At 48.1% G+C, this 25,602-nt stretch overlaps 1 protein-coding gene across 1 annotated transcript; it reads left to right on the top strand.

Annotated features, from left to right (window-relative positions):
• Positions 1-7,447: 7,447 nt before the first annotated feature.
• Positions 7,448-24,961, top strand: LOC125756156 (serine/threonine-protein kinase SMG1-like; the record flags this gene model as incomplete). Its single annotated transcript, XM_037665701.2, is given in 11 exon segments — positions 7,448-7,580; positions 8,213-8,288; positions 10,394-10,495; positions 13,232-13,437; positions 15,970-16,041; positions 16,634-16,813; positions 17,621-17,690; positions 17,927-18,075; positions 18,873-19,037; positions 20,809-21,140; positions 24,748-24,961. Coding segments are annotated over 11 exon segments (1,699 nt in total), but the record flags the coding sequence as incomplete, so codon positions are not given.
• Between the last annotated feature and the right edge of the window lie 641 nt (positions 24,962-25,602).

Raw genomic sequence — 25,602 nt, 5'->3', positions numbered from 1 at the left:
ACCCCGCGACAGTGGTTGTGAAATTGACGCTGCGGTGGAATTTATCAGTGCATCCCAAAAGAAGATTGGATTCTTTGAGAGTGAGCCTAGACTTGTAGGTGCTCCTACTGTCAACACGATGCTTTGCGAAATCGGCGCGCTCACGGCACTTGTGGCGGGTTCGGCATGCCACCCTTGCCGCGAACGGAAGCTCGGCGTCCGAGAGGCGGCTGGAAAGCGCAGACTTTCGGCATTCCTCGAACTGTGTTGTGAAAATTCCGATTGCCCCGAGTCTACACTTTCGTCCACGCACACGTGGAGGCGGATTGTGGCCCAATTTGATGTAAATAGTGTTTTTTTCTGATAAATGCCAACGTTTCAAACTTTCAAACTTGTTTTTCTCATTTTCATTTTTTTCGACAATTTCACGTTTTGCGGGCAGCCTTTTATAAACTCATATTTATTGTATAGTAACGAAACTTGGCACACGTATTCTTCAAGACATGTAGAATGCAAATATCTACTTGAAATTGCAATATCTATCAGCATTACTTGTGAAAATATTCGGTTACTGTTTCAAAGGAGACTGAAAATAATCAGTTACAGAGTACAATTTTTTTTTATTACACTCAAACCTCGATATAACGAACACGGATATAACGAATTATCGGTTATAACGAAGTAAATGAAGACTAGTCTTGTCATAGCTACAGTGTTACAAATAAACGTTTCTAACGAATTTTCGGATATAACAAAGTTATTCTCGTGGCAGATGTGACTTTGTTATAATGAGGTTTGAGTGTAGTTCCATTATCTCTGTGGAATATCTGGATAGATATTAGCACTCTACAGTCTACAAAGAGTCTAATAAGATTCAACCCAATGATTTTACTGAAAGTTTAGTACATAAAAGAGTTCCCGCAATAAGTGTAACATTTTTCTATTGTGTATGACACAACTCAACAACTGTAGCAGCTACATGGAAAGTAATGACATATTTGAAATCTGCATGAAAAACTATACATATAGCAGAATTTTCAAGTCTCTATTGCAAAAAATTTTAAAAAAGTTGTTTCGAGGAGCGTCTCCCCTTAAAGGCCGAAAGGATGCTGCAAGCTAAATGAAAGCATACAAAATGGTCAGAACCATTTCAGAGTCCCTTTAAAGCACAACAAAAGACGAAAGCCACCTTGGTTCTTGCGTCTAATCTTTTGTCGTGCCTAATAAGTCTTCAGGACAGGCTTGCTCTAGTGTTCCTGAGGAGTACATTGTCACTTTGGTTATTCTCACATTTTAACTACAGTCAACTGCCGATTTTTCGAACGCCCGATTTTCCGGACATGCTCGAAAATTCGGACGCTTTCGCGGCACCGTCACGAGCCCCATAGACGTCCATATATTAGAACGTCCGAAATTTCGGACACTGAAACTCTTCCGCGCCGGATTTTTCGGACTTTCTGCCCAAATTGCAGGTCCGAAAGGCATTATTTGAAGCCCCCACCTCTGCCGCGTCTGTCATCTCGTAGGTTCGAACCAGCGCTTTCGAGAGTCGATCTGTTTCCGACAGCAGCAGAGTCCGAAAGTCAGCTTTGCCGCACTGCCGAAGCGTTATGGGGTGAAGCAGACCAGAAATTCAAAGGGGCCGCTATCAAGGTGCCGTGCGGCGATGTCTACGGATAAACAGCAGAAATGCAGGGAGGCGTGATGGCGACAGCTGGCAAGTGCGCCAGTACGGCTTAATCGCTGACGACCCTTACTTGACTGTGTAAGGACTGTGTGGCGGAGGTGCCAACCGTAAGGCCGAGAGATGGCGCGACAGTCGGTGCCGTCATCATCATCATGAGGATGGACAGTGGCGACGGTGGGGAGAAGGGGCAGTAGGGAATATAGTGTGTTATCGACGACACGTGTTGCGAGTGCCTCCTCCTTGACAAGTGGGGGCTCGTCCGGGATCAAATGGAAAACGTAATCGTTCCGGACGAGGTCGTGCAGTATCTCATCGGCCAAACCGATGGATCGGTGATCCAGCGCGAGCAAGTCGCCTCCCTGCTGCAGAAACGTGTGATGGCCACTACAGTCATGGCCGCGCCGGTAGGCCTAGGTGTGCCGGTGCCCGTGCCGCAACCACCGCAACCCTCGCAGCCGCATGCCGTGACTTCTACACCGCTCGTTGAACCGCTGAAGTTCTCGGGCTTCAAGGATTTGCCAGAGGTGTTCGTGGAACGTTTGGAGAACTTTTGCCTCGTGCCCGGTATCGATGAGGCCAAAAGACTTCGCAACGTGGTGCCGGCTGCCTTGGAGGGCAGCGCTAAGCTTTGGTGGCGGTTCGTCGGCGCTTTCAACTCGTGGGACGAATTCACAAAAGCTTTCCGCGCGGAGTTTGCTTCTATCGACTCCAAACGCCGCCCGAAGGAGGAGCTCGAACAGCGAACTCAGCACCCCCGAGGAAAATTTAAAGGAATTTATATACGTCATATCGGCATACTATGATCGTATCGGAGTGCCGGTGACTGAGGACGAAAAAAGTGCAGCGGGTTCTCCGCCAAATGCACCCGCAGCTGCAAGACCTCGCTGAAGGGTCATATTCACAACCTTGAAGGAGCTCGCCGCGGCAGCGGATGGATTGATGCAAAGAGCGTGGCGGCGTTCGCAGTACAAGCCGCCGCCTGCACCAGCAAATCAAGTCGCAAGGGACCTGGCATTTCGACCACACATGGCAGCCGCTAACGCTCTCGGACCGTGACCGATGTCAATGACGGATGCTGTGGGTACGGCTACGTCTACCGCAGTGTCCTCGGCCAGCACTGCCTCGGCATACCACTGGCCACTACACCCTGCCGCTGTTCAACCGTCATACGACCATGATCAGTTCCATCCGGCCTCTACCGTCCCTAAGCCAACGCAGCCGTCAGCCTATGCCTCGCCATCGGCCGCTCGTTGGCAGCGGCCCAACACACGACAGGTCCACTGCCAGCGCTGCGGAGGGATCGGCCATGTTGCCCACCAGTGCGCTACGGCTAGGCAAAATGTGCCGCCCATGTGTTTCAACTGCGGTCAACCGGGGCACATGCGGGCTGAATGCCCAGACAATCGGTTTCCGGGAAACCGACGTTGGTATATGCTGCGCCGGCGGGCATCTACGACAGCGCGCTCCAGGTTGCGACTACTGCTGGCCGAAAGGAACCCCTGCTCGACATCCGCATCGGTGCGACGACGTTCCAGGCGCCCTTAGACTCTGGGTCCAGCGTAAGCCTTCTGGGACAGCAGGCGATGGCAGCCACCGAAGCAACAGGAGCCAGCCATAAAAGAGAGGTACGTGCACTCCACCTGGCCACAGATTGGTCCCAATCTGCTACCTCGCTCCGATGCAAGATACACTGGGCAGCAGGCTCTCGCCGGCAGCGGTTTTTGTGTGTGCCTGACCTTTTTAGGGATGTAGTACTCGGGAGAGACTTCCTGACTGTGACCGGAATATCCCTTCATGTTGCACTTGGAGGTTGGACGATCGGTACTGAACCGCAGTGCATGGTGCCTTTCGTCAAGGGAGAGTGCCGGCCTAAAGGAGGGCTAGACAGCGAAGAGATCTACGACCCGCAAGCAATATTCGCCGAGCGACCTGCGCCTACTGCCAAGCTCAGAAATTCCAGCCCCCAACAACCCCACACACCTCGCGTCTCAAGTAAATGTAGACCCATGTCTCGCACAAGTGCTTGAGAACTTCAGCCCAATCATTACAGCTACTCCAGGTTGCACAACATTTTCTGAACATTGCATTGACACTGGGGATAGCCAACCTGTAGGTTGCAAGCTTCGCCCTGTCAATGCTAAAAAAAAGGCCATTATGGACAGTTGCATCGCTGATCTCCTGGAACATGAACTCATACGCCCGAGCACCAGCTAGTGGACAAGCACCCCTGTTCTGGTTGCAAAAAAGTCTGGTGGCTTCCGCCTTGCCATCGATTATCGGCCACTGAATAGCCGTACAAGGGGTGCCTGCCTTTCCCATGCCCAGGACTGACTGGCTCTTGGCACAGTTGGGCCAGGCGCAATGGTTTTCGAGTTTCGACCTTTCGCAAGGGTTTTTCCAGATTCCAGTGCGGGAGCAGGATATTCCCAAGACCGCATTTATCTGCCACCAGGGCACCTAGGAGTTTACCAGGATGCCCTTCGGTGTTGCAGGTGGGCCAGCAACCTTCCAAACTTTGATGGATACTGTTCTGGATGGTGTAAATCACAGATTTGCAATGGCATTCCTAGACGATGTCTTGGTTTATTCAGACACCCTTGATGACCACGTGGAACACATTCAATGCGTACTAGAGCGCATCAGGAAAGCAGGCCTCACCATTAACCCAGACAAGATCCAACTCTGCCGCAATTCACTCAAGTTCCTCGGACATGTAATTTCACCTTGGCAGTGTAGACCTGATGAGAGGGCAAGGTGCTTGCTGTGTTGCAATACCCTCGACCAACAACAATCAAACAGCTTCAAGCCTTTCTTGGCTTGGCGGGTTATTATCGAAGCTTTATACCTCAGTTTTCTCTCACAGCTCACCCCCTAACCAGCCTTTTAAAGAAGGATGCACCCTGGCAGTGGACAAACCAGCAAGAGGATGCATTCGGGAGACTGAAGGAAGCTCTAGCTCATGATGCCGTGGTGAACCTCCCCGATCTCAACCGGCCCTTTGTGGTGGAGACTGATGCTAGTGGTATTGGAATAGCAGCCATGCTTCTCCAGGCTAGCCCTGAGGAATTGAGGCCTGTGTCATTTATAAGTAGGGTGCTCACTGAGGCAGAGAAACAGTACACATTTCAGGAATGGGAGTGCTTGGCAGTGGTCTGGGCGGTAGATAAATTCAGGCCTTACCTCGAATTTACGGAATTTGAAATCCATTGCGACCATTCTTCTCTGTCCTGGATGTTTCACACAGATCAGGCCTCACCAAGAGTAAAGCGGTGGGTCCTCCGGCTGCAAGGTCTGAACTGCAAGGTCAAACATAGGAGGGGACCTGCCAACATTCCAGCTGACGCTCTTAGCCAAGCTCCCTTGAACTGTCCAGATAACCCTAGCTAGACTCTACCCGAAACATTGTTTCCCATTACCATCCAAGAGCCCGAGCAACACATCACATTCGAGACAGTTGCCCCTCTCTCTACGACAGATGATACGACTCTCCTGAGCGATATTGAACGTCTTGTTGAGGAACAGAGTCGTGATCCACTGCTTGCCAAACTCAAAAGCGTCATGCAGGGTACACCACTCCTGGATGATGACCCACACTCACGCCTAATTAAGGACTTGGCCGCTTCGACAGAACTGGAGTCTAGTGGGTTACTCGTTCAGCAAAGAGGAAACCAAAAAGTGCCTTGGCTACCGGCGTGCTTGCGGACTCTCGTGTCGAAAATGGCACATGATCACCCCACTAGCGCACATGCAGGTTTTTTCAAGACATTGCAGCGTGTTTCTCCTCGCTTCGTTTGGCTAGGTATGCGAGCAAACATATCTAAATATGTCAGATGCTGCAAAGTTTGCCAGCGTTCCAAGGCCAATCGCCAAAAGCCAGCAGGCCTTATGAGCAGCCAGTGGGCCACTGCGCCGATGGAGGAGCTCAGTGTAGACGTCGTTGGACCGCTACCGCTCACACCTCGGCGCCACCAGTACCTGCTGGTGGTGGTGGACAAGTTCACAAAGTTCATTGAATTGTTTCCTCTGAGAGCCGCTACTAGCCAAAACATTGTTGACTGTATGCGGCAAATCTTCAGCCGCCATGGCATACTGGTATCAATTTCTAGCGACAACGGCCGACCATTCGTCAGCACCCTTTGGAAAGGCCTTCTAAAGCAATGGGGCATCAAAGACCGTCATACTGTGCCTTACCGCCCCACGGGACAGATGGTAGAACTCCACAACGGTACAGTTGCCTTCGGGCCTACTGCACCAACCATAAGGAGTGGGACTCGCACATCTCTTAAATCGCCTTTGCCCTCTGCACTGCGGAGAGTGTTGTGACAGGTTTTACACCAGCCTTCCTTTGTTATGGCCGAGAGCTGCGCACTCCATGGGAACCACCTGGCACCAAGGACAACGTTGAACCGCCTTCTGCGGCCTATCATGCCTTTTCCGAAGAAGTTCGGCAGTGCCTTGCCCAGGCCCTTGAGTTTACTCACGCACAACAAGTTTCTGCTCATGCAAAACAAAAGGCACATTACGACCACCACAGGCGGCCAGTTACCCTGGAGCCAGGCGACCTCGTTCTCCTGGACAGCCATACCCTAAGTAATGCAGCAACAGGCGTATCGTCAAAACTCGCACCAAGACGTTCAGGCCCCTTCAGGATTACGAAGAAGGTAGGCACTAATGATTTCTTGCTGACAGATCCCACGACAGGACGCCGTCGAGGGATAGCCCACGCTGACCATGCTAACAGTGTACTATGAACCCCAACTGGACATGCCCCAGATGGGTTCACGTTGTACGGGGGGAGACGTGGAGACGTGTAAGGACTGTGTGGCGGAGGCGGCAACCGTAAGGCCGAGAGACGGCGCGACAGTTGGTGCCGTCATCATCATCAGGAGGATGGACAGTGGCGACGGTGGGGAGAAGGGGCAGTAGGGAATAAAGCGTGTTATCGACGACACGTGTTGTGAGTGCCTCCTCCCTGACAACTGCTCGGTAGTGCATAGGGCCTAGCTCAGTTGTATGCGTACTGCATGCGTTTAATAGGCGTGAATCCAAACGCGCCGTCATTCCTGCTGCCTCTTTGTGCGAGACCGCTAATTGCGCCGCACAGACACGTTGCCTTCACGGACGAAGCCAGCTCGCCATTGCAGCGCCTGTGTGCGGTCAGGAAGAAATTGCGCATCACGAACCCTTTCATGATAAATGCATGCGTATGATACAGCAACAGTACAGTGACGGCGTCAGCTTAGTTGGCGATTTGCTGCACACAACTAGAAACGATCGGCTTGACAAGGCAGCAAATGCTGCGCATCGTTTACATGCGCACACGCATCGTGGAAAGCCGGACGATTCGTCCGTTCGTCCGCCACAGTCTTTGTGCTCCACGTGATCGTTTTCCAAACACTCCATACGAGAGAGCCGTAATATAATCCGCGCTTTGCTGGTGTCAGCGGCGCTCATCACGAGATGCAAAAGTGGCGGTTTGCACGTACGTAGTTAGCGGGGTTTGTGGCAGGTACCGATTGTATTTGCGAGAGCCTGGGCGCGCACCAAAATGCCTGATAGTTGTACTGGGAGCCATTAAATCTGTTTTGGACGTGGCTGTGGCGATTTGACCACTTGACCGGAATAAAAAAAGCATGAATTCGTTTTTTTGGACTGCCCGATTTTTCGGACGATTTCACGGTCCCTAGGGAGATCCGAAAAATCGGACGTTGACTGTATTCAATCATTATGACCCTAAAGGTGGTTTGAAGCTACGCCATTCCTTGTTCTCGTGTGTTCCAGGTGTCAGGAGGTGATATCGGAGTTCCACCACCACTACGGCCTCGGAACGGACGTGACATTCGCGCAGGCTGCCCTGGCTCAGCACTACGAGCTCCAGTCGGCCGTGGCAGACTGCAACTCTCACATCATGGCTGTGAGTTGCTTCCCTGTCCAGTCTACATGACAGCAGTCCACGCTCCCCCCTCTCTGGGAGGCATTTGTCGAATTATGAGATTGTGCTCTTTGCCCACTTCAGTATGTGTTATGCCAATGTTGCGACTTTTTGTTCATTTTCAAATCTTCGTGTGAACAGAGATGCGATGCCTGCGTTGGTGGTAGAGCGGTTACGGTGCTCGGCTGCCGACCCGAAAGTTGCGGGTCCATTCCAGGCCACGGTGATTGCATTTTGATGGAGGCAAATTTATTCGGATAATTATCGGAGATTATCGGGATTAAAATTATCCTGATAAATTTCCGGAAATTATCTGGAGCACTCCACTACGGCGTCTCTAATAGCCAGAGTCGCTTTGGGATGTTAAATCATTTAAACCCACCAACTATGTTGCTGCATTGTTGCTCTGACAAAGCCCTTTGCGTCGTTGGCAGAACTGTACTGCAAATATAATGCAGGCTTTTTTAGTTTACTTAAAATTCTACCGTTACCGTCTGAGAGAAGGGTTAAATAGCATGAGGCAGTGGCACAGTTGTTGATTAAGGTTGTCTTTGTCTTGTTGTTTTGTGGCGTTAAGTTCACCTGTGACCATGTTGCTTATGCTGGGTGCACAGGTGCTGAAACGCAAGCAAACTGAAGGACCCGACTACCTGCCTGATGCTCAGGCTGCAGTCATGTCGCTTGCCCAAGGTGAGTTGCATGCGTACCCTTGCATTGTGTTCATGGGATTGGCGGTGTGAACATCTGCAACCAAGAGCTGCTCAATGGGATTGTTATCTGTTGTGTTTTCGAATGTCGCAGCTAGATTTAAAAAAAAAAAACGTCACAGTGGTCGCTGCTGGTTGAAGCTGTTGAACAATATGGCCAGCATTGGGTGGAGCGAGTAAAATGAATAACTGCACTCTGGAACATCAACTCTGTCAGAAGCCAAACAGATACAGTAGAACCCCGCTGATACGTTTTTGAAGGGACCGTAGGAAATAAACGTAAGAGACGGGAAACATAAGAGCCGAAAAACGGCAAAATATTTAGTGGTACAGAATTTTATTTCAATTCTTACGAGCAGCACGAAAATCGGCGCGCTCAGCCGCGATCTAGTCGATGGATAGAAACGCGGAGCTTAGGACGGCCTCATCCACAGAAATGTAATCAACGTATGTGATTTTTTTAACACCAACAGCTGTAGGTATGAAAGAACTAAGCACACGCAATCACGACCGGCGCGGCGAGTCCGACCGTGAACCGCACGCACGACCATGCAAGCTCCAACCAGCTCGAACTCCTCCCGTTCTCCGACAAATAACGATGATGATGAGTCTACGCCAACGCGATGGCAGAAGTGAATGCCAATCTCGAAGGCCTTGCTTTCGCAAGCAATTACGTCATACACGCCATGTTTGTGCAATACAAATCTCAAAGGCTATGCTTTTGTTAATAGTAAATGCCAATCTCGAAGGCCTTGCTTTCGCGAGCAGTTACGTCATAGACGCCATCTTTGCAATTTGAATCTCGAAGGCCATGCTTTTGTTTGCATCAGTTGAAAGATTCTGTTGCTTGTGCCTCTCATGCGGCTAATATTACGGTCAAACGAGGCCAAGCTGCGTGAAAATGCACCATGGCCGCTCTCTTTGGTAGTCACTCGGTCGGCTCCGAGCGCACTTCGCGACGTATCATACGGGAACGGTCCGACAGTTACGACGTAACAGCGGGGTTCCCAATACATTGTATTCTATGGGAGCTATGCCGGGACCGGCGGAAAACGACGTAACAGCCGGGAAAACGCAGCAGTGAGGAACGTAACAGCGGGGTTCTACTGTATTAACATCAACTCTGTCAGAAGCCAAACAGATATTATTGATGTTCTACGATTATCTTGTGTGGTAGTGAGTACACAGCTGTCAGACCGAGGAGAGAGTAAAACATCTTTATTATTAATACACTCAAACCTCGATGTAACGAACACGGATATAACGAATGATCGGTTATAACGAAGTAAATGAAAAATAGTCTTGTCATAGCTGCAGTGTTAAAAATAAATGTTTATAACGAATTTTCGGATATAACGAAGTTATTTTCATGGCAGATGTGACTTCGTTATAATGAGGTTTGAGTGTATTGCAATTGAGCAAGAAGGGTGGAAGCGCTAGTTCGGGGTCTGACCTAGGATGATTCCGGCGATGTGTCGAGCCCGTTGTACTATGGCTCGAGGACCTCGGGAGGTCCGTCGCGAAGGGCATCGTCCCACAGCTCTCTTTTGCGTAGCAGGTAGAGGAGAGATGGCAAGGGAGGGAAGAGGTGTGACCTTTTCAAATTGCTTGACAGACACGTGTTTGCCATGCTCTATAACGCAAAAAAGGGGCCATTGCATCGGGCCAGCAGTTCTTTCGCTCATGCAGTAAGAAGAGCACAAAAACCAAAGAATCCTTGCAGAAACCATCGCATTCTAGGTGCTTAGCTGCACCTAGGAAAACAAAACCACGTGTATATATGTACCGTGTGCACCGACCGTACAGAATGCGCCTAATCTTGTTGCCCATCACTGTTACCGCACTGCTACGTGATTCAGCAATTTAAAGATTAATAAAATTTACATTTTACTGCCCTGAACGCGCGCTGATTTTGCCAGCTTGTGGGTCATTTGCAGTTTAGTAAGCACAATTTAACCTCCGAAGCTTTCTGCTGTCGATACCTTTAAAGGTTAAATGATGAACAAGAATCTCAGAATACATGTTAGCAAAGAGCAACTCTGCAGGCATTCTGTTTCTGTTTATTTTGCTTTTTTTCCTTTCTTTCAGGCAGCAGTGATGGAAAGACTGTTGCAGACACACAGACTGATACCGTAAAAAATGAAAACCGAGAAAAAGAGTGTGCAAACGAACAACTGCTTGAAAAGCAGAGTGAGAATAAGGCATTTTCCTTCCTTTTTTTGAATTAATTTTGTAATTTAGTTACATGAATAAGCAATTTGGTGCCTTTACGCGTGGTCACTTAAGATTTATGCAAATTAAAAGCACGTATCGATCGCCATATTTTGTGCAGCAAATAATTCACAGATAAATGTGTAAAAGTTAAAGATAAGCTTTTCTACTTCTTAAAGTGTTACATGTGGGGAAAGGACAGTTTATTGAATATGGAAAAAGAAATTGCATGCATGTAATTATATCAGCTTGAAAAAGAACCTCTTAACAGAACAGAACAGAACATTCAGAACGAGGCTTCAAAAGAATGTAGTACGCTTGTCCGAGTGTCGCTAGTCAAAGTGAATGTTAGTGTCGAATAGAAGCTAAATCAAATTGTAGCAGTATTTTAATAGCAGTAGTGTGCTAGTCTAAGCAGTACAGTATGTTACGTCTTAAAGTTTGCAACCCGTTTGTAACGAACTCTAAGTGTCGCGAAAAGTGGTTGTTATATCAGTAGTTCATTGTATATGGATTTGCCCTTAAAAACGTGCACGTAGCGACCAAGCCTCCCCCCCGCGCACATTTTTATTAAACAGTGCTAACGACCCCTCCGGTGACAAGCCTTTTCGCATCGTGAAGCGGCATCCGCTGCATGCTCACAAGTCAGTTAAACCGCCTTGGCAATGAATTGACAGTGTTTCACAGAAGCGCGGTACCGCACATGGAGCCGATCATCCCTAGCTAGTTGCGTGCAGCGCGTCACCTACTCGGCTCAAGCCATCACAGCCGGGCCGCTTGCTGTATGCCGTATGCGTGTGTTTGTGCATTCTTCATGCCTGCTTCACTCTGGATCGTGCACAGGTGCACCGAGAAGTCTGTTCATTAAATGCGGCGAAGACAAGCATTTTGCAAGCAACGCGCACCCTACATCACCGCACAGTCCTGCACAACGAGGTGCGGTGTGCTTGAATTGTTGCCTAAAAAAACATGCCGTGTACGCTCGCTGTCAGTGCATCAACTGTTTCTTGGCGCTCGCACCGCTCAACAACAGCAAGCTACTTTGGTTTCTACAAAGCGACGCGCACTAAAGCGGTCTCGCACGACGCAGCGGTGGCGAACTTGCAAACGGCAGCATGAGGCGCTTGTACCGTGAATCCACGCTGTTTAGACACACACGCAACTGTGCACCACACGCACAGCTGTGCAATCCACAGGCGCAGTTGAGCAGGTTATCAACAGCATCAACGTGTGCAGATGCGCAGGTGCACATGTTGCCTTATGGACGTGTATTGGGCCCTTTGCTGATTCGCAAAAGGAAGACTTATGTCGTAGTGGGCACTTTGCAGCTGTACTTGCAGTAGGCATTCTAGGATAGTTTGAAAGAGCCAGTTTACAGCTGCAAAGACTTTCCTTTCCTTGCGGCACGGTTTAGGTGTTCATTGAGAAGTGAAGCCAGGCTAGTGATCGCGAAGGCAATGCAAATAGGCAATGCAATTACGCTATCACATTCTACTCTTGAAGGTGAAGCTCAAGCCTCCTACAAGCTTTTGTGACTTTTAAATGCACTTGAAGTATTTAATCCTACTCAAATCGCGATTGTTAGGAGCAAGATTTTGCAATTGAGCTTGACATCGCTCAATTGCAAAATGTTCAATGTACCATAACTTTTGATCGATGGGGTTTAGAACACCCATTCTTATTTTACTGCATACAGTATTCATTTCAGGTTATTGTGATGTGCTGATTTGGTTTATAACTCTCACAGTTTAAAAATAAATCTTGCTCCTAACGATACAGAAACCATTTAATGGTTTTAAATCTATATATTGTATTAGAACGATAATTGCATGTTTGAAATCAGCACATAAAAATAAGTAAGCTGTGAAAGTTTCATAACGATATGCTCAAAAACAAAAAACGTGCTTCTGAAGCAGGATCTCCCCTTACAAGCTAGTCGTGCATGGATGCAAAAGTTTGTGCAATGCAATTGAGGGAATAGGAACAAACTCTGTGGGACATTTTCATTGAGCTCCCCATAGAATGCAACAAATCAAACAAAAAAGATGGAACCAAGTTCCTCATGCACATTGGTAACTGCACAATCTCTCGTACTGCTGCGTAGTCGTGCCACCCTGCTCATGGAAACTGCCTTCAGGAAAAGCAGTACATTGTAGGACATGCGAACACCTTGCGCATTCACATGCGCAAGGGACACTCCTTATGGGGAAGCCAACTTTAGTGGGTGCAACACACAAGCAATCATCTTCCAAACGGGCAATTGCAAAGAAGCCCAGAGCAGCCTATAAGCGATGCACATTGCTTTGCATGTCACCTCAGCTTACACACCTTGCACAATGAAAAAACAATTTCACTGCTCCAGGTTGACAAACATGAAACCTGCAATGCCATCATCATGAATAAAGTACTTCAGAATACAAAACAAAACAGACCCATGATTATGGAAAACACAGAATTCTAGCATATGTAGTTCTTATTTTTTTCCATTTACCTATTTCCTGTTGTAGTTGGTTCTTGCGTCTTCACTCTTATTCTTTCCGGGCAATGCAGTAGACCTGATAGCTTGTAGGCAGCGTTGCATTTCATTTTCGTTATCTCCCCCATCGCTTATGAACAACAGGTGACCCGTGCACCATGGGAAATGAAATACTCCCCGCAATAAGGTTTTGTTTCATGGCAACCTATGCCCTATCCCTTTCTCTCTGCTGCTCCTAGACCCGTCCCAGAAGCCTGCGGTGGTGGCTGCCCTGCTTGGTGCCCTCTGCCCATGCGCCCAGAACCTGGTTGTCTTGGAGACCACTGCGGCCGCCTCGGCCGAGCGCCTGGCCGACTTACAGTTCTGGGGCTCCGACTGGTTCTTGCAGGACCTTCACATGCTGGCCGCTGTGGCGAACGAGATGGGACAGGCCCTCATGCAGCTGGTCAGTCTGTCTTCAGATGATTACCTTAACACGTACAGTATAACCTCATTACAACGGATCTGTTTACAATAGACATTTGGATACTACATACCAATTTGCGGCGTTATGCCGACCTCCATGTTTGTTCCATTGATTGAGCTTCGTTTACAACGGATCCTGGTACAACGGACATTCGGATATAATTGACTAAAATGTCAGGCCAACAAGGTGGTCAGGACTCCTTTACAGCGGACTTTTCTACCACGGACATCCCAAATTCAATAACTTCCGACTTCAAACATCGCTTAGCATACTTCCGGGACAGGAACAGCGCGCCGCGGATATCGACGTACCAATTTAAGAACGAATTACGGCCGCCGATCTCCGGTCTGTCAATGGTCAGTTATGCCTAGCTGTAGCAACAAAAGAATCGGCGCGCAGCGTGCTTGGTGTTGCGTTTTGGGACGCTGAAGCGCGAAATTGCTAGCCGCTGCCACCGCTTCTCTGAGCGGTCGCTGCGCGGCGACCTTGGCCGGGGGGGTCCGCTGCTGATGCGCAAAATGCCCATCCGCGGTTCCGAGGAGCCAGCGGGCGATTAATTCGTTGCTTGCGGTGAAAGACATCGCGCCTTCTTCGCTTTCGCATGTCCGCTAGTGCGATGTTCTTGCCCGCAAAGTTCGGATTCGTCTCGTACATCGGCACCCAGAGCGGAGTTAGGCCTAGCCATGACATCAAGTAGAAACCTCGGTTGCGATGTGCGTGGCTGCGCTGCCCGATGTTTCAAAGTACATCATGCTTGATCGCGAGTACAAAGAGTTGCCCCGTGGTGGTCTTCGTCATAAGCTCCGGAGTGCTGATAAGCAGAATCTCTGACAGCGGGTCCGACGAGTCACGTCTGCGATGTTCGCGACAAGTGCGGTGGGCTATCGTAATCTGATGATTGAGCTTCCGCTTGCAGCTGCCAAACTAAAGCATAATTATATTCTAAATTATCGTCGACCCGTGAACACAGAACGAGTGCGAACGCGTCACTAAGTAACGCAATTTTCGACAGCCATGATCTCGCGACGCACAAGCAGCAGACGACGCTTCCGAAGCGAACATCACAGCAGAAGCAGCCAATCGGAGGCCTCGAATTGAACTTCAAACATGTGCTTTTTGTACGCTTGTTACTGAATAGAGGAGCTAGTTGAAACGGAGAACTTGCCCAGTTGTAATTTTGAAAAAATCATTTTTTTGTTGCTACTTCCACGATTTTCGCCAAGTCAGCAGACGCAAAGAAACTTTTGTAGCATTTATACGTTGTTTTCAGTGAAAATATTTGGAAGCAGATAGAAAGAGGACTACAGAAACTGAAAATACAATTTTCCGAAAATCATTTTCTTTTTTTTTTTGGTCCCTCGTTAAGAATAAGACCATGTTTGTGATTGGTAATTCTCTCCGGTTATAACAGACCCATTCGGTGTTTACATAAAAGTCTGTTTAAGAGTACTTGGATTTTACATACTCCTTTTACAACAGACCAAAATCCTCTTCACTATGAAGGTTTGTTGTAATGAGGTTATACTGTATTCACTTATGCATTGCTAGTTGTTTCATGATGAATGAATGCAGTGAAAAGAACAGCGGGGCTTGAATTCCTGTTCCTTACAACCGTATACAAGCTCGAGAAGAAATTAGAGAAATTAACTGTGTGTGAGCTCAAGTGCAGAAATAGTAAAGATTTAAAAACTAAATAGACGTTATTTGCTCTTGAACTTAAGCACTGGTGCTTTCTTTGAGCAAGCTTATTCAAATAAGTTCTTGTAGCAGAACCGGCAGGAACCGTGATTAGGAAAAATTGAGGGTCTAAAGATGTGGCGTGTCAGTCTCTGCTGTTCCAATATTACAGCTGTGTGCATACTTCGTTGTAATGTGAAGCTTCATTAATATAATGCACATTTATATATACGGCATACGCTCATTAAACGGAACCTGAACGGACCAGAAAAATGTGTTCCGTTTAACAGGAGTTTCATTTACTGAGAGGTGTACAGGAGTGCAGAATAGAAGTATGAAACCAGTCATATTAGAGGCAGTTGTTCAATTTAAGCAGCCGTTTCATTCCGTTTCCTTTATGAGAATTCTGTTTATTGAGAATACTTGTAAATATTGGGCTCATAACAAAGCTTGAATAAGTTCTAATAAGCCCCCACCCACTTTTCTCATGTCTGGGATTTCCGCAAATTTTAATGTACGAGAAATTGCAGCTACTGTCGTAGCAAATTTTAGGATTGATGGGTATTTTAGCACTTCAAGGAAAGAGTGGATGGCCTGACAAGCATAATTTCAACCTCCCTGCTGCACGTGCAAGTATAACATTTGGCTCAGTTGTCTGTGAAAGAATGGTTGAAATTGCATAGCAGCTAGGCAAGTTCACTGCGCTAGTCTGTGCTTTTCAAGTGTTATAGAAAGAGTCTGTACTGACTACCACATTAGAGCTCATTTACCGTGTACAAATATGCCGCAAGGGAGCCTTAAACTTTGGGTGTTTTCTCCATCGAATTTTCGTAGGATCCACCAGCTGAGACTGTGCAGCTGTGTGCAGTGGTCGAGTCCATCTACAAGGTGTTTGCAGCCTTGCTGGTGAGAGCATTTCTCTTATTGATCTACGAATGGTGGCATATCGCCTTCACATTGAATTCCTCCAGCTGCACTTTCGCTCCTGCTGGGCTCTCAGTGGATTTGTGTACAATCCATAGAAGTAAACAATAGATCAGCCGGGAGAATTGGGAACACGAAGAAAATTTGTTAGGCTTTGATATAGTCAAACCCGGCGCTAGTCCTGTTTCATCTGTCTAGTCCTTGTAGTTTTCGCTCTGTTTTTTACTATGAACCCGGATATATCGAACACGAAGGAGATTGTGAAATGGTTCGATATATCAATAATTTGAAATACAAAATATGGTTACTTGGAGAATATTCTGAAATTTCACATGTCTTGAAAAGTTGCTGAGATCATAAGAGCACGAATTCCCCTATTTGTTACTCTAAATTCAATGCGCAAGAGTTTAATTGTTATCTATCTTCCATCTACATCTTCTCATACACCAGCTGTTCTTTCGCGTTCTTGAAACACTGTGGCGGTCATACTTGAGCTAGTGAATGTGGCAGGTAGAGGATCGTTGTACTAAGTGCGACGCACTTGTTTGATTATAGCGACTGTGTATGCTTGCAGGATGTGGTGGTGCACTTCCAGAACATCATTCTGCCTGAGGCCCTGAAGCGATCCATGGAGACGAGTGTGCTAGCCCTGGTGTCTAGCATGCACGAGCCACCCCTCGGTGGCCAGGGCGTCATGGAGTTCATTGGGGAGCTCACCAGGCAGCTGCACCAGAAGATGACCGACGGGTTGCCGGTGGGTGCTACATGCTTTGGAAGAGGGATGTATGCAGTAGAATCTCGGTAATACGAACCCGGCCGATAAGGATTTCGGCCTGATACGAATTTGTAAAATTCTCCGGCTGAATTCCATTGTGTCCGATAGGCCGAAATTCGGATGTTCTGGACACTTTTCGATGTCGTGACGGGTGATACGAACTTGGGTACCGAAACCGTCGAGCAATGACTGCTCCGTTCCTTACTATCGCCTTCGTGAGTGTGAAAGACGGAAATGAATGTTTTGCGCTCATATTGTAGTTTGAAATGGATATTGCTAGTTTTTTGGCAACACACAATTTCGGGTGATACGAATATTTTCGATCCCCTGTAGGATTTGTATCACCGAGATTCTACTGTAGCATAATGCGCATGCTAAATGCACGACCCAGCGTGATGTAATGATTGCGTCCCAATGCCATTTCTTTTTTGCGCTTTGTCACTGTAGTTGGCCATACGCTGGCCTTGTTTTCAGTCTTCTTCTCAGCTGCTCTTTTTTGTCTTTTATTTCTCTTCTGTTCTGTTCCCCCTCCCACTTCCCTGTGCACTGTTCAAGTGACCTCCACGAGAGAGACAGTTTAGTATTGTGTATTTCCATTCTATTTTCCTCTTTAAAGTGCATGCCTTTCGACTTTGTGAATTCCTGTGATGTATTGAGACTGACCGATTAAAGTTTTTTTTTAGGCGAGAGTTATAGAATGATTGAGACCTGCGCTAAATTTGCACGAATCATGACTTGCATTCTGTTGGCAATTGTGTGCCTGACATTGAATTCTTGCTCTTGCAGTATGAACCAACACCAGCGCTGGAAGACATCAAGGTTGCTTTTGACGAGTTGTTGAAGACAGATGACACTGGTGAGTAAGAATTCATTGGTTTTGCCATTGGGTGCGGGAGTTCATGTGCTTCACGTGGACGCTAAGGCATCACAGCACTGGGTTTTTCGTTAGTAATTTAAGTAGGGAACTCGGTTTCTTAGCTAATGATTCTTTTTGGGCTAAGCATGCGACAGAGCAAACGAACACGTCACAGTGAGACTAAACCATTGAACAAGCTCAAAGTGCAGTTATGGTTTCTTGTGCGTTATTTTCAGGACTGACGCCTGGAAAGATGCTCGTCCAAGGTTTCCACGGCCTCTTTGCCAAAACTGCCACCGAATTGTCCAAATTCTATGCCACACTGAATGGCATAGACCTTGACTGGAAGTGCGTCGACATCGTTTGGAACTCCTACTCGCTTTGTGTGAGTGTTGCACCGTTTACGTTTCCTGGGCTTTGTGAAGCTGCAGTGTCCTGTTGTCACTGCCTGTGTACAAGTGTTGGGTGGTGCTGGAGGCCTGGCCAGGTGACTCGTATCACCTCAGCACCGAGATGATCGTGTACTCACTCATTAAATAAATGCATTTTCGTTGTCATTATCAAATGAAACAGCGACCATGTGCTGTATTTACATTACTTTCGTGCTTACAAAGCTTTCCAGTATGGATAACAATCATCGTGTAGAAAACTTAAAGCAATAATCTCTCTCTTCAACTTGGCTCAGTGCTTGCCTTGAGCTTTTAGTGCGCCCTTCAAAGTGTAGTGCTAAGTTAGACTAATCGCTGTCGCACTTCGACTTAGATTGCAATAGTATGAAGCCCGCTCTTAGCCAAGCCTGAGAAAGTGTGTACGAGCCAAATGTGCTGCCACTCACCAGGCTGGTAAAGAAACACATCAGTGCATCTTCTGTTTCAAACAAGGCACACATGCTCAGGAACTGCGGTGGAAACCACCACGGCCGACGTCGGGTTAGTAACGGAAGTTTAGGAGCCATGTGGACAGAACTCCACCATAATTCAGTCGCACCATATGGACAAAGATAGGAGTGCCCTAGAAGTTCTCCGAGCTGTAGTGCGTCAATCTAAAAGAACCAGCCAAACGTATTCATAGCACTCGATTTTGACCAGCCAGATGTCGCATTGCCAAAGCACGCTGGAGTGCTCTTAAATGGCTCGCCAAATGTTCCAGTGGCAGTGACGTAATTGCATTCCTGTCACGCAGCCCCCACACGTGGACGCCCTGGACGCATACCTGAAGGACGTGATGTTCCTGCAGTGCCTGCAGTGCATGCACCAGATCTTCTCGCCACCGCTGCTGACGGGCATGGCCGAAGACCATGCGTTCCTGCCTGTCAAGCACTGCATTGCCACCATCTACAGAGTTCAGGTGCGTGTGTATTGAATGTCTTATTTATTGCTTGAAGTTCGGCGGAAGATAGAAGTGTGAAGTAGAGGTGTGTGCCGCCGCCGCCGCCTGTTTTTGGTCACGCCGCTCGCACCGCCGCCGAAGTCCCAAGAGAGATCACGCCGCCGCCGCCGCACAATAATTGCGGCGCGCCCCCTGTTTGAATGGGGAATCTGGAAATAAAATATAGCGCTTCGCCGGAGGAGCTCCTCTCGATGTGGCCGCTGAATAGCGGGAGCTCGGCGAGAAGCGCGCCCCCTGTTTCCGGTTGTTCTGCAGCGCCATCATGACATCACGAAGCTTTCAAACACTCTCGACACAAATGATAGGGACGGAATGCACTTCAGTGCAACGAACGCAGCCCTCAGAGATCCGATTTTCGGTGCACATGTCTTTTCATCGTGTTAGCCTTCGATTTAGGTTTAATGCGGCCGCTCGTCTAACGCAGCTGTAAGGTCGGTACGCATTCCCTGCATCGTTCTCAAACATCTGGGACAGATTCATATGCAAATTCAGACTTGAAAAGTTCCTGTTTCTGTGCATTTTGTCCAGTCTGTTCTTATGCTAGGAATGTGCCGGCGGGTTCGGTGCGGTGATGTGGTCAAGAGCGAGGTGACATCACGGCTCTCAGCTTTTTCGAATCACTGAATGCGCTCTGCCGAAATGGACTGTGGACATCTCGTTTGGATGAACGCATCGAAAATAGCTCTCCAGAAGTCGTAGTATCTTTTTCTTCTCCAGAAATATCACGAGTATTGACTGACCTTAACGCTGCCGCGTCCTCCAGCCTTAAAGGGCGACGACACAACCCACTGGTTAGCATATTCTTGGAGTCTTGGACCTAGTACACTTTGCATAAATAAATAAAACAAATTAGTAATATAGATATCTCGCGTTAGTACACTTCTTCCTTTCATTCTTACTCGAGTAAATCGATAAATAAATACAGGAGTAAAGAGAATGGCAAACTTAGAATATAGCTGAGCTAGTTGGTAGGTATTCATGTTAAGAAGACATGACGTGGAAACACGGACATAAGAGAAAAGTCGACAGAGTGAACAGCTATCTCTCACGTAGGCCACTACTCGCACTTGATTGATAAGTATGGCCTCTTACGTGGGAATGCGCGGATAAATATTTGTGTCTACCTTCGGCTCCGTTGCTGTGTGATCTTTCAGTTGTTAGCGGCATTTCTAATGTCTTGACTACTCTCCTGTGTCCGTGTTTGCACGCCCTGTTTTTATAAAGGGCCCCTGACAGCCTCTGAAAATACAACAACAAAAACGAGCGCGTTATTCTCTCTTGGCGTTTCTTGTCTTTTGGTGCACTTCGTGATGCCAGAACAGTGATTCACATGACGTCATCAGGGTACATACTCTCGACTGGTCCATATACGAGAAATAACAGTTGTGAATTGTCTCCCACACTGCTTTGCTATGCAGCCGCCCACCCGCTCTTGCTTCTCTCGCACGACTATCGTGCGCGATTACCTGATTTCGCTCCATTTTGTGCGTTTGTGACCGCACATTCAGAGATAAGACTGTAGCCGACAAGCTCGAAATCGTGATAAATTCAACGCTTAGTGCTGATATTGTACGCGTCCTTTATGAAGAAATAAGTGGCGAGGAGATGTCCCCTTTAAGAATGGTATTGAAGGCGAGAACGAAACCAGTGGAAAAGGTGCCGGATTATATGATTCTTCCAACGGCTACCAGTGCTTAAGGATTGAAAGAGTATTTCTGTCTCGTTGCAGATGCTGGGCCTGCCATCGTTTGCCCTGTCCTCGTGTTTGTGTGCCGTGCTGGCCCTGCCCCACGGAGGCAGTCAGAGCCAGCTGCGGCTGGAGACCCCGGCCAGCCGCACCCTGGAGTCCCTGTCAGACGGCTGGGAGGCCAGCAGCGAGGCCGTGTTGGCCGTCAGGTCCCTAGAGGCGGCACAGCGCCACCGCGACGTCCTGCGCCGCCTGGACCAGGCGGAGGGGGTGCTGCGGGTGCGGCTGCACCGCTGCCAGCTGCGCCTTGCCTCCCACCACTGGCTCCACGAGGAGGCCCTGCCCAACCCCGGAGGACAGACCCTGCCTGCCAGGTGAGTCTGTGGCGTCTTTCTGAGCGAATGTCACTCCGGGGATGTCATGCATGTTTTTACAGCGAAGGTGTATATTATGCAGACCTTGTGCCATCGGCATTGTTGGCATGGTCACGTTAAAAAAAAAAAGGTCATGTGACTTGGGTGGAGAGGAGGGCAGTTGATGAGAGGAAGAGAGGGAAAGGGGTCACAGGATAAAGCTTACGTAAGGTGGGCAATTCAAGCAGTTGATTGAGAGGCGAGCTGTTGCCCCGGAAATGGGCAGAAAGTAGACTGGGGGTGACAGCAAAAGACTTGGGTAACCCACAATGACCAGAGCCATCGACTGGAACTAAAGACCTAACTTAGCTTAATTAAAGAAATAAGAAAGAAGTGACTTAGAAGTGACCGGGCAAAGCGAATGAAGAGACTTGAAGGGAGCGAATGAAAGGGGCAACAGCTTCGCTGCCCAACGGCTTTCATGGTATGGAACTGGCTAGACATTATTTTACTGTGTTTAGCAGCCGTGCTTCAAAGGCTAGGGAGATGCAAAGGGCAGCATCGGGTGCGTGACAGTGGCGAGGAAAAAATGTCACTTCTGTAGCCCTTGTAAGAAGCACAGCCCAGTGTCTGTCGGGTAAGAAGAGGGGAGTTGAATGAATTGAGGAGAGAGAGGAGACATGGGGAACCAACGTGCAAAGCAAGCATCTACAGATTTGCCCCTTCATCGACCTGGCAATGATGGCCGTGTCTGCTTGTGACAGCTACCATGAAGGGACTGTGGAGAACAGGACTGGGACAGGTGGGTTCATTGTGATTGTGGAACTTAAGGGGTAATGTGGAGAGCAGGACTGTGATGGGCAGGTTCAGTGTGGGGAACTTCAGTAGGAATGTGAAGAGTAGGACTGTGATGTGCGGGCTCAGTGTATGGAACTTCAGGGGTAATGGGGGGAGTAGGACTTTGATGGGCGGTTTCACTGGGAATGTGGAACATCAGTGGGAATGTGGAGAGTAGGACTGTGATGGACAGGCTCTGTGTGGGGAACTTCAAGGGTAATGGGGGGAGTAGGACTGTGATGGGTGGGCTCAGTGTATGGAACTTCAGGGGTAATGGGGGGGAGTAGGACTTTGATGGGCGGTTTCAGTGGGAATGTGGAACTTCAGTGGGAATGTGGAGAGTAGGACTGTGATGGACGGGCTCAGTGTGGGGAACTTCAGGGGTAATGGGGAATAGGACTGTGATGAGTGGGCTCAGTGTATGGAACTTCAGGGGTAATGGGGGGAGTAGGACTTTGATGGGCGGTTCCAGTGGGAATGTGGAGTGTAGGACTGTGATGGACAGGCTCTGTGTGGGGAACTTCAGGGGTAATGGGGGGAGTAGGACTGATGGGCGGTTTCGCTGGGAATGTGGAACTTCAGTAGAAATGTGGAGAGTAGGACTGTGATGGATCGGCTCAGTGTGGGGAGTTTCAGGGGTAATGGGGGAGTGGGACATTGATGGGTGGTTTCAATGGGAATGTGGAACTTCAGTAGGAATGTAGTAGGACTGTGATGGGTGGGTTCAATGTAAATTTGGAACTTCAGGGGTACTGTAGAGAGTAAGACTGTGATGGGCAGGTTCATTGGGAATGTGGAACTTCAGGGGTAATGTAGAGATTAGGGCTGTGATGGGTTGGTTCAGTGGGAATGTGGGACTTCAGTGGAATGTGGAGAGTGTGGGCTTACCACATGAAAGCACATTTATTTTCTGAATGAATCTGGAAATCTTTTTAGTTTGCTGCAATCCTCATTGTCATACAACTTCTTTCACAATGTGGCCACGGCACATGACCTTTATCTTCATTTTGGAAAATGGCTTGCTCTCTCCTTCACAATCTATCTTCTCCCAACTGTGTAGCAGGGGGGGGGGGGTAAGGGTGCATTGGGAGATGATCTTGGAGGCCATGTGTCATGTGTAAGTGCTGCGACTACCCATGGGGTACCACCACGTGCTGGCACTGCATACGTTTGAACCAGAAGTAGCAGGCGATGTAGTCAGAGGAAGAAAAAAAGAAAATTCTGAAGTCCATTGGTGCACGACAAAGTTGCTTTTTGGTAGTGCCTCATCCCCTTGCCATCCCTTGCTGCATAGTTTCCAGCATGTGCATAACTACAATAGGAGAGAAAAAGCACTGGGCTCACATGGTAACTCCATTTATATTTGACAGACAGACAGACAATAAACTTTATTAAGATAGTCCCGAGGAGCACCGCAGCCGTTCAGGGCAGCAGCACCACGGGCCGCTCCCACGTGGGGACGGGGAGGCCAAGCTTCACCGCCGCGTCGTGGGCCCTCTGGACAGCCCTTAACTGGTGTAGTAGATTCGAACTTCTTAGCTTGGAGCACCACTCTGCTTCAGTGAGGCGTTAAGGGGGGACATGGCACTTGAAAAAAAGTTCTTTATTTCTTGATCAATTTTGATGAAACTTCCCGAGTTTACGTATAGTTGTGTGCTAATTTCAAATATGATATTATTTTTCTAGTATGGTGTGTAGTTTTTAAAATACAAAATATTTCATGTTCCTCTTGGGGAGCATGTTTTTTTCTAAACTGAGTTAGTTACAAAGTAAATCAGCATATCATGATAATCTGCAATCAGAACTGTGTGCAGTGCAACAAAAATGGATGTTCTAAACCTATTATAACAAAAGTTATGGTATGTTGAACATTCACGAGTGAAATTCTAGCTTGAAATGACTCACTTGTGAATGTTCAACATACCATAACTTTTGTTCTAATGGGTTTATAACATCCATTTTTGTCGCACTGCACACAGTTCCTGTTGCAGATTATCGTGATATGCTGATTTACTTTGTAACTAACTCAGTTTTTAAAAAAACTTGCTCCCCAAGAGGCACATGAGATATTTTGTATTTTTAGATCTACACATTATACTAGAAAAGTAATTGCATATTTGAAATCAGCATACAAATATACATAAAGTCACCAAGTTTCATCAAAATCGACCAAAAAATAAAGAAAAATTTTTAAGAGCAGTGTCTCCCCTTAAGGGCCGCGTAAGGAGGGACACCGCCAGAGCATGTGATCTAAATTGCTGCGCGCGCCACAATCGGGACAGTCCGGTTCAAAAGCGTCCGTGTAAGAACTTAGGGTTGATAGACTAGGATAAGACCTGGTCTGCAGCATTCGAAGCGTGGCAGCCTGCGGCCTGGAGAGTTTCTTGTGCGGAAGAGGAAACGTTCGCCTAGACAGCTGTAGTGCTTAGAAACCTCGTTGAACGTGAATAAAGGATCTGACAGGTTCGAGAAATTTTTTCGGCAGGACATTCATGGGGTAACAGAGCACAGTGGTAAGCCATAACGTCATTTTTTGCACCAAATCCACTTTTATTCCTTGTCTACATTGATTTGGTGCAAAAAACTGTTGTGGCTTACTACTGGACTCTGGTGCCCAAACCCATACCCTACCAGTAGTAAGGTCATCCTATGACAACATGCTAAGGTGTCGCGGGGCCCCTTCAACATTAGAATGTGTCTGGATTTGGAGATCGTATCTTTGTGAGTTTTGCAAGAAGTAAGGAGTCCTGTAAAGCAAACAGCCATGCTGCTTTGCTTCTTATGCTGCCAGGGCGAACCTTCTGGCCGAGATGCGCAAGGCGGCGCAAGCGGCGGCCTCCCTGGCAGCCACACTGGCCGAAGCCAAGGAGGCCCACCTTTCCCTGGCGGGGGCCATCGAGCAGCGACTGAAGTGGGCCGGTGGGGCCAACCCTGCTCTGGGCAACACACGCGACACCTTTGCCCACCTGCTGGACCACTGGACGGACACCGTCCAGGTGAGTTGATGGTGGACACCTCTGAATGGATATGTGAAAAGGGGGGGGGGGAGCTCCTGCTTTTGAAAGGGATCTCAGTGATGCGGACTTGGCTGATACGAGTTTCGGTCTGATATAAATTCATAAAATTCCTGGGCCAATTTCCATTATGTCTAATGGGCCAAAATTTGGATATTCGAAACACTTTTCCATGTCGCAACGGGCGATGCGAACGGCGACACGAACGGCAACGCGAACAGCCGCGCTCACGTCCGGCACAACAATTAGCAGCAAGTGCTATGGACACACCTCAAGGCACTAACATTCCGACACTGTCCAGAGTCGACGTCAAACTGCCTCTCTCTTGGACTGCGGATCCTGCATTGTAGTTTAATCAAGTTCAATCACAGTTCCCTGTATGGCGCATCACAGCAGATTCTACGAAATACCATTATGTGGTGAGCAGTCTGCCCCAATGAACCGCCAGCGAAATTCGAGACCTTTTGCTTTCCCCACCAGCAGACAACATTTATGAGGCGTTGAAGGCAACGCTTATTTGCAGGGTCACGCCCCCGAAAGCCAACAGCTGCAACAGCTTCTCTATGAAGCTAACCTTGGTGACAGAATGCCAAGCCAGCTGCTGCGTCATATGCAGCAATTATTGGACAACA

The sequence above is a fragment of the Rhipicephalus sanguineus genome, chromosome 7 (genome assembly GCF_013339695.2).
Source record: "Rhipicephalus sanguineus isolate Rsan-2018 chromosome 7, BIME_Rsan_1.4, whole genome shotgun sequence".
Classification (NCBI taxonomy): domain Eukaryota; kingdom Metazoa; phylum Arthropoda; class Arachnida; order Ixodida; family Ixodidae; genus Rhipicephalus; species Rhipicephalus sanguineus.
Note: the sequence above shows the minus strand (reverse complement) of the source record. Positions and strands in the feature narration are given on the sequence as shown.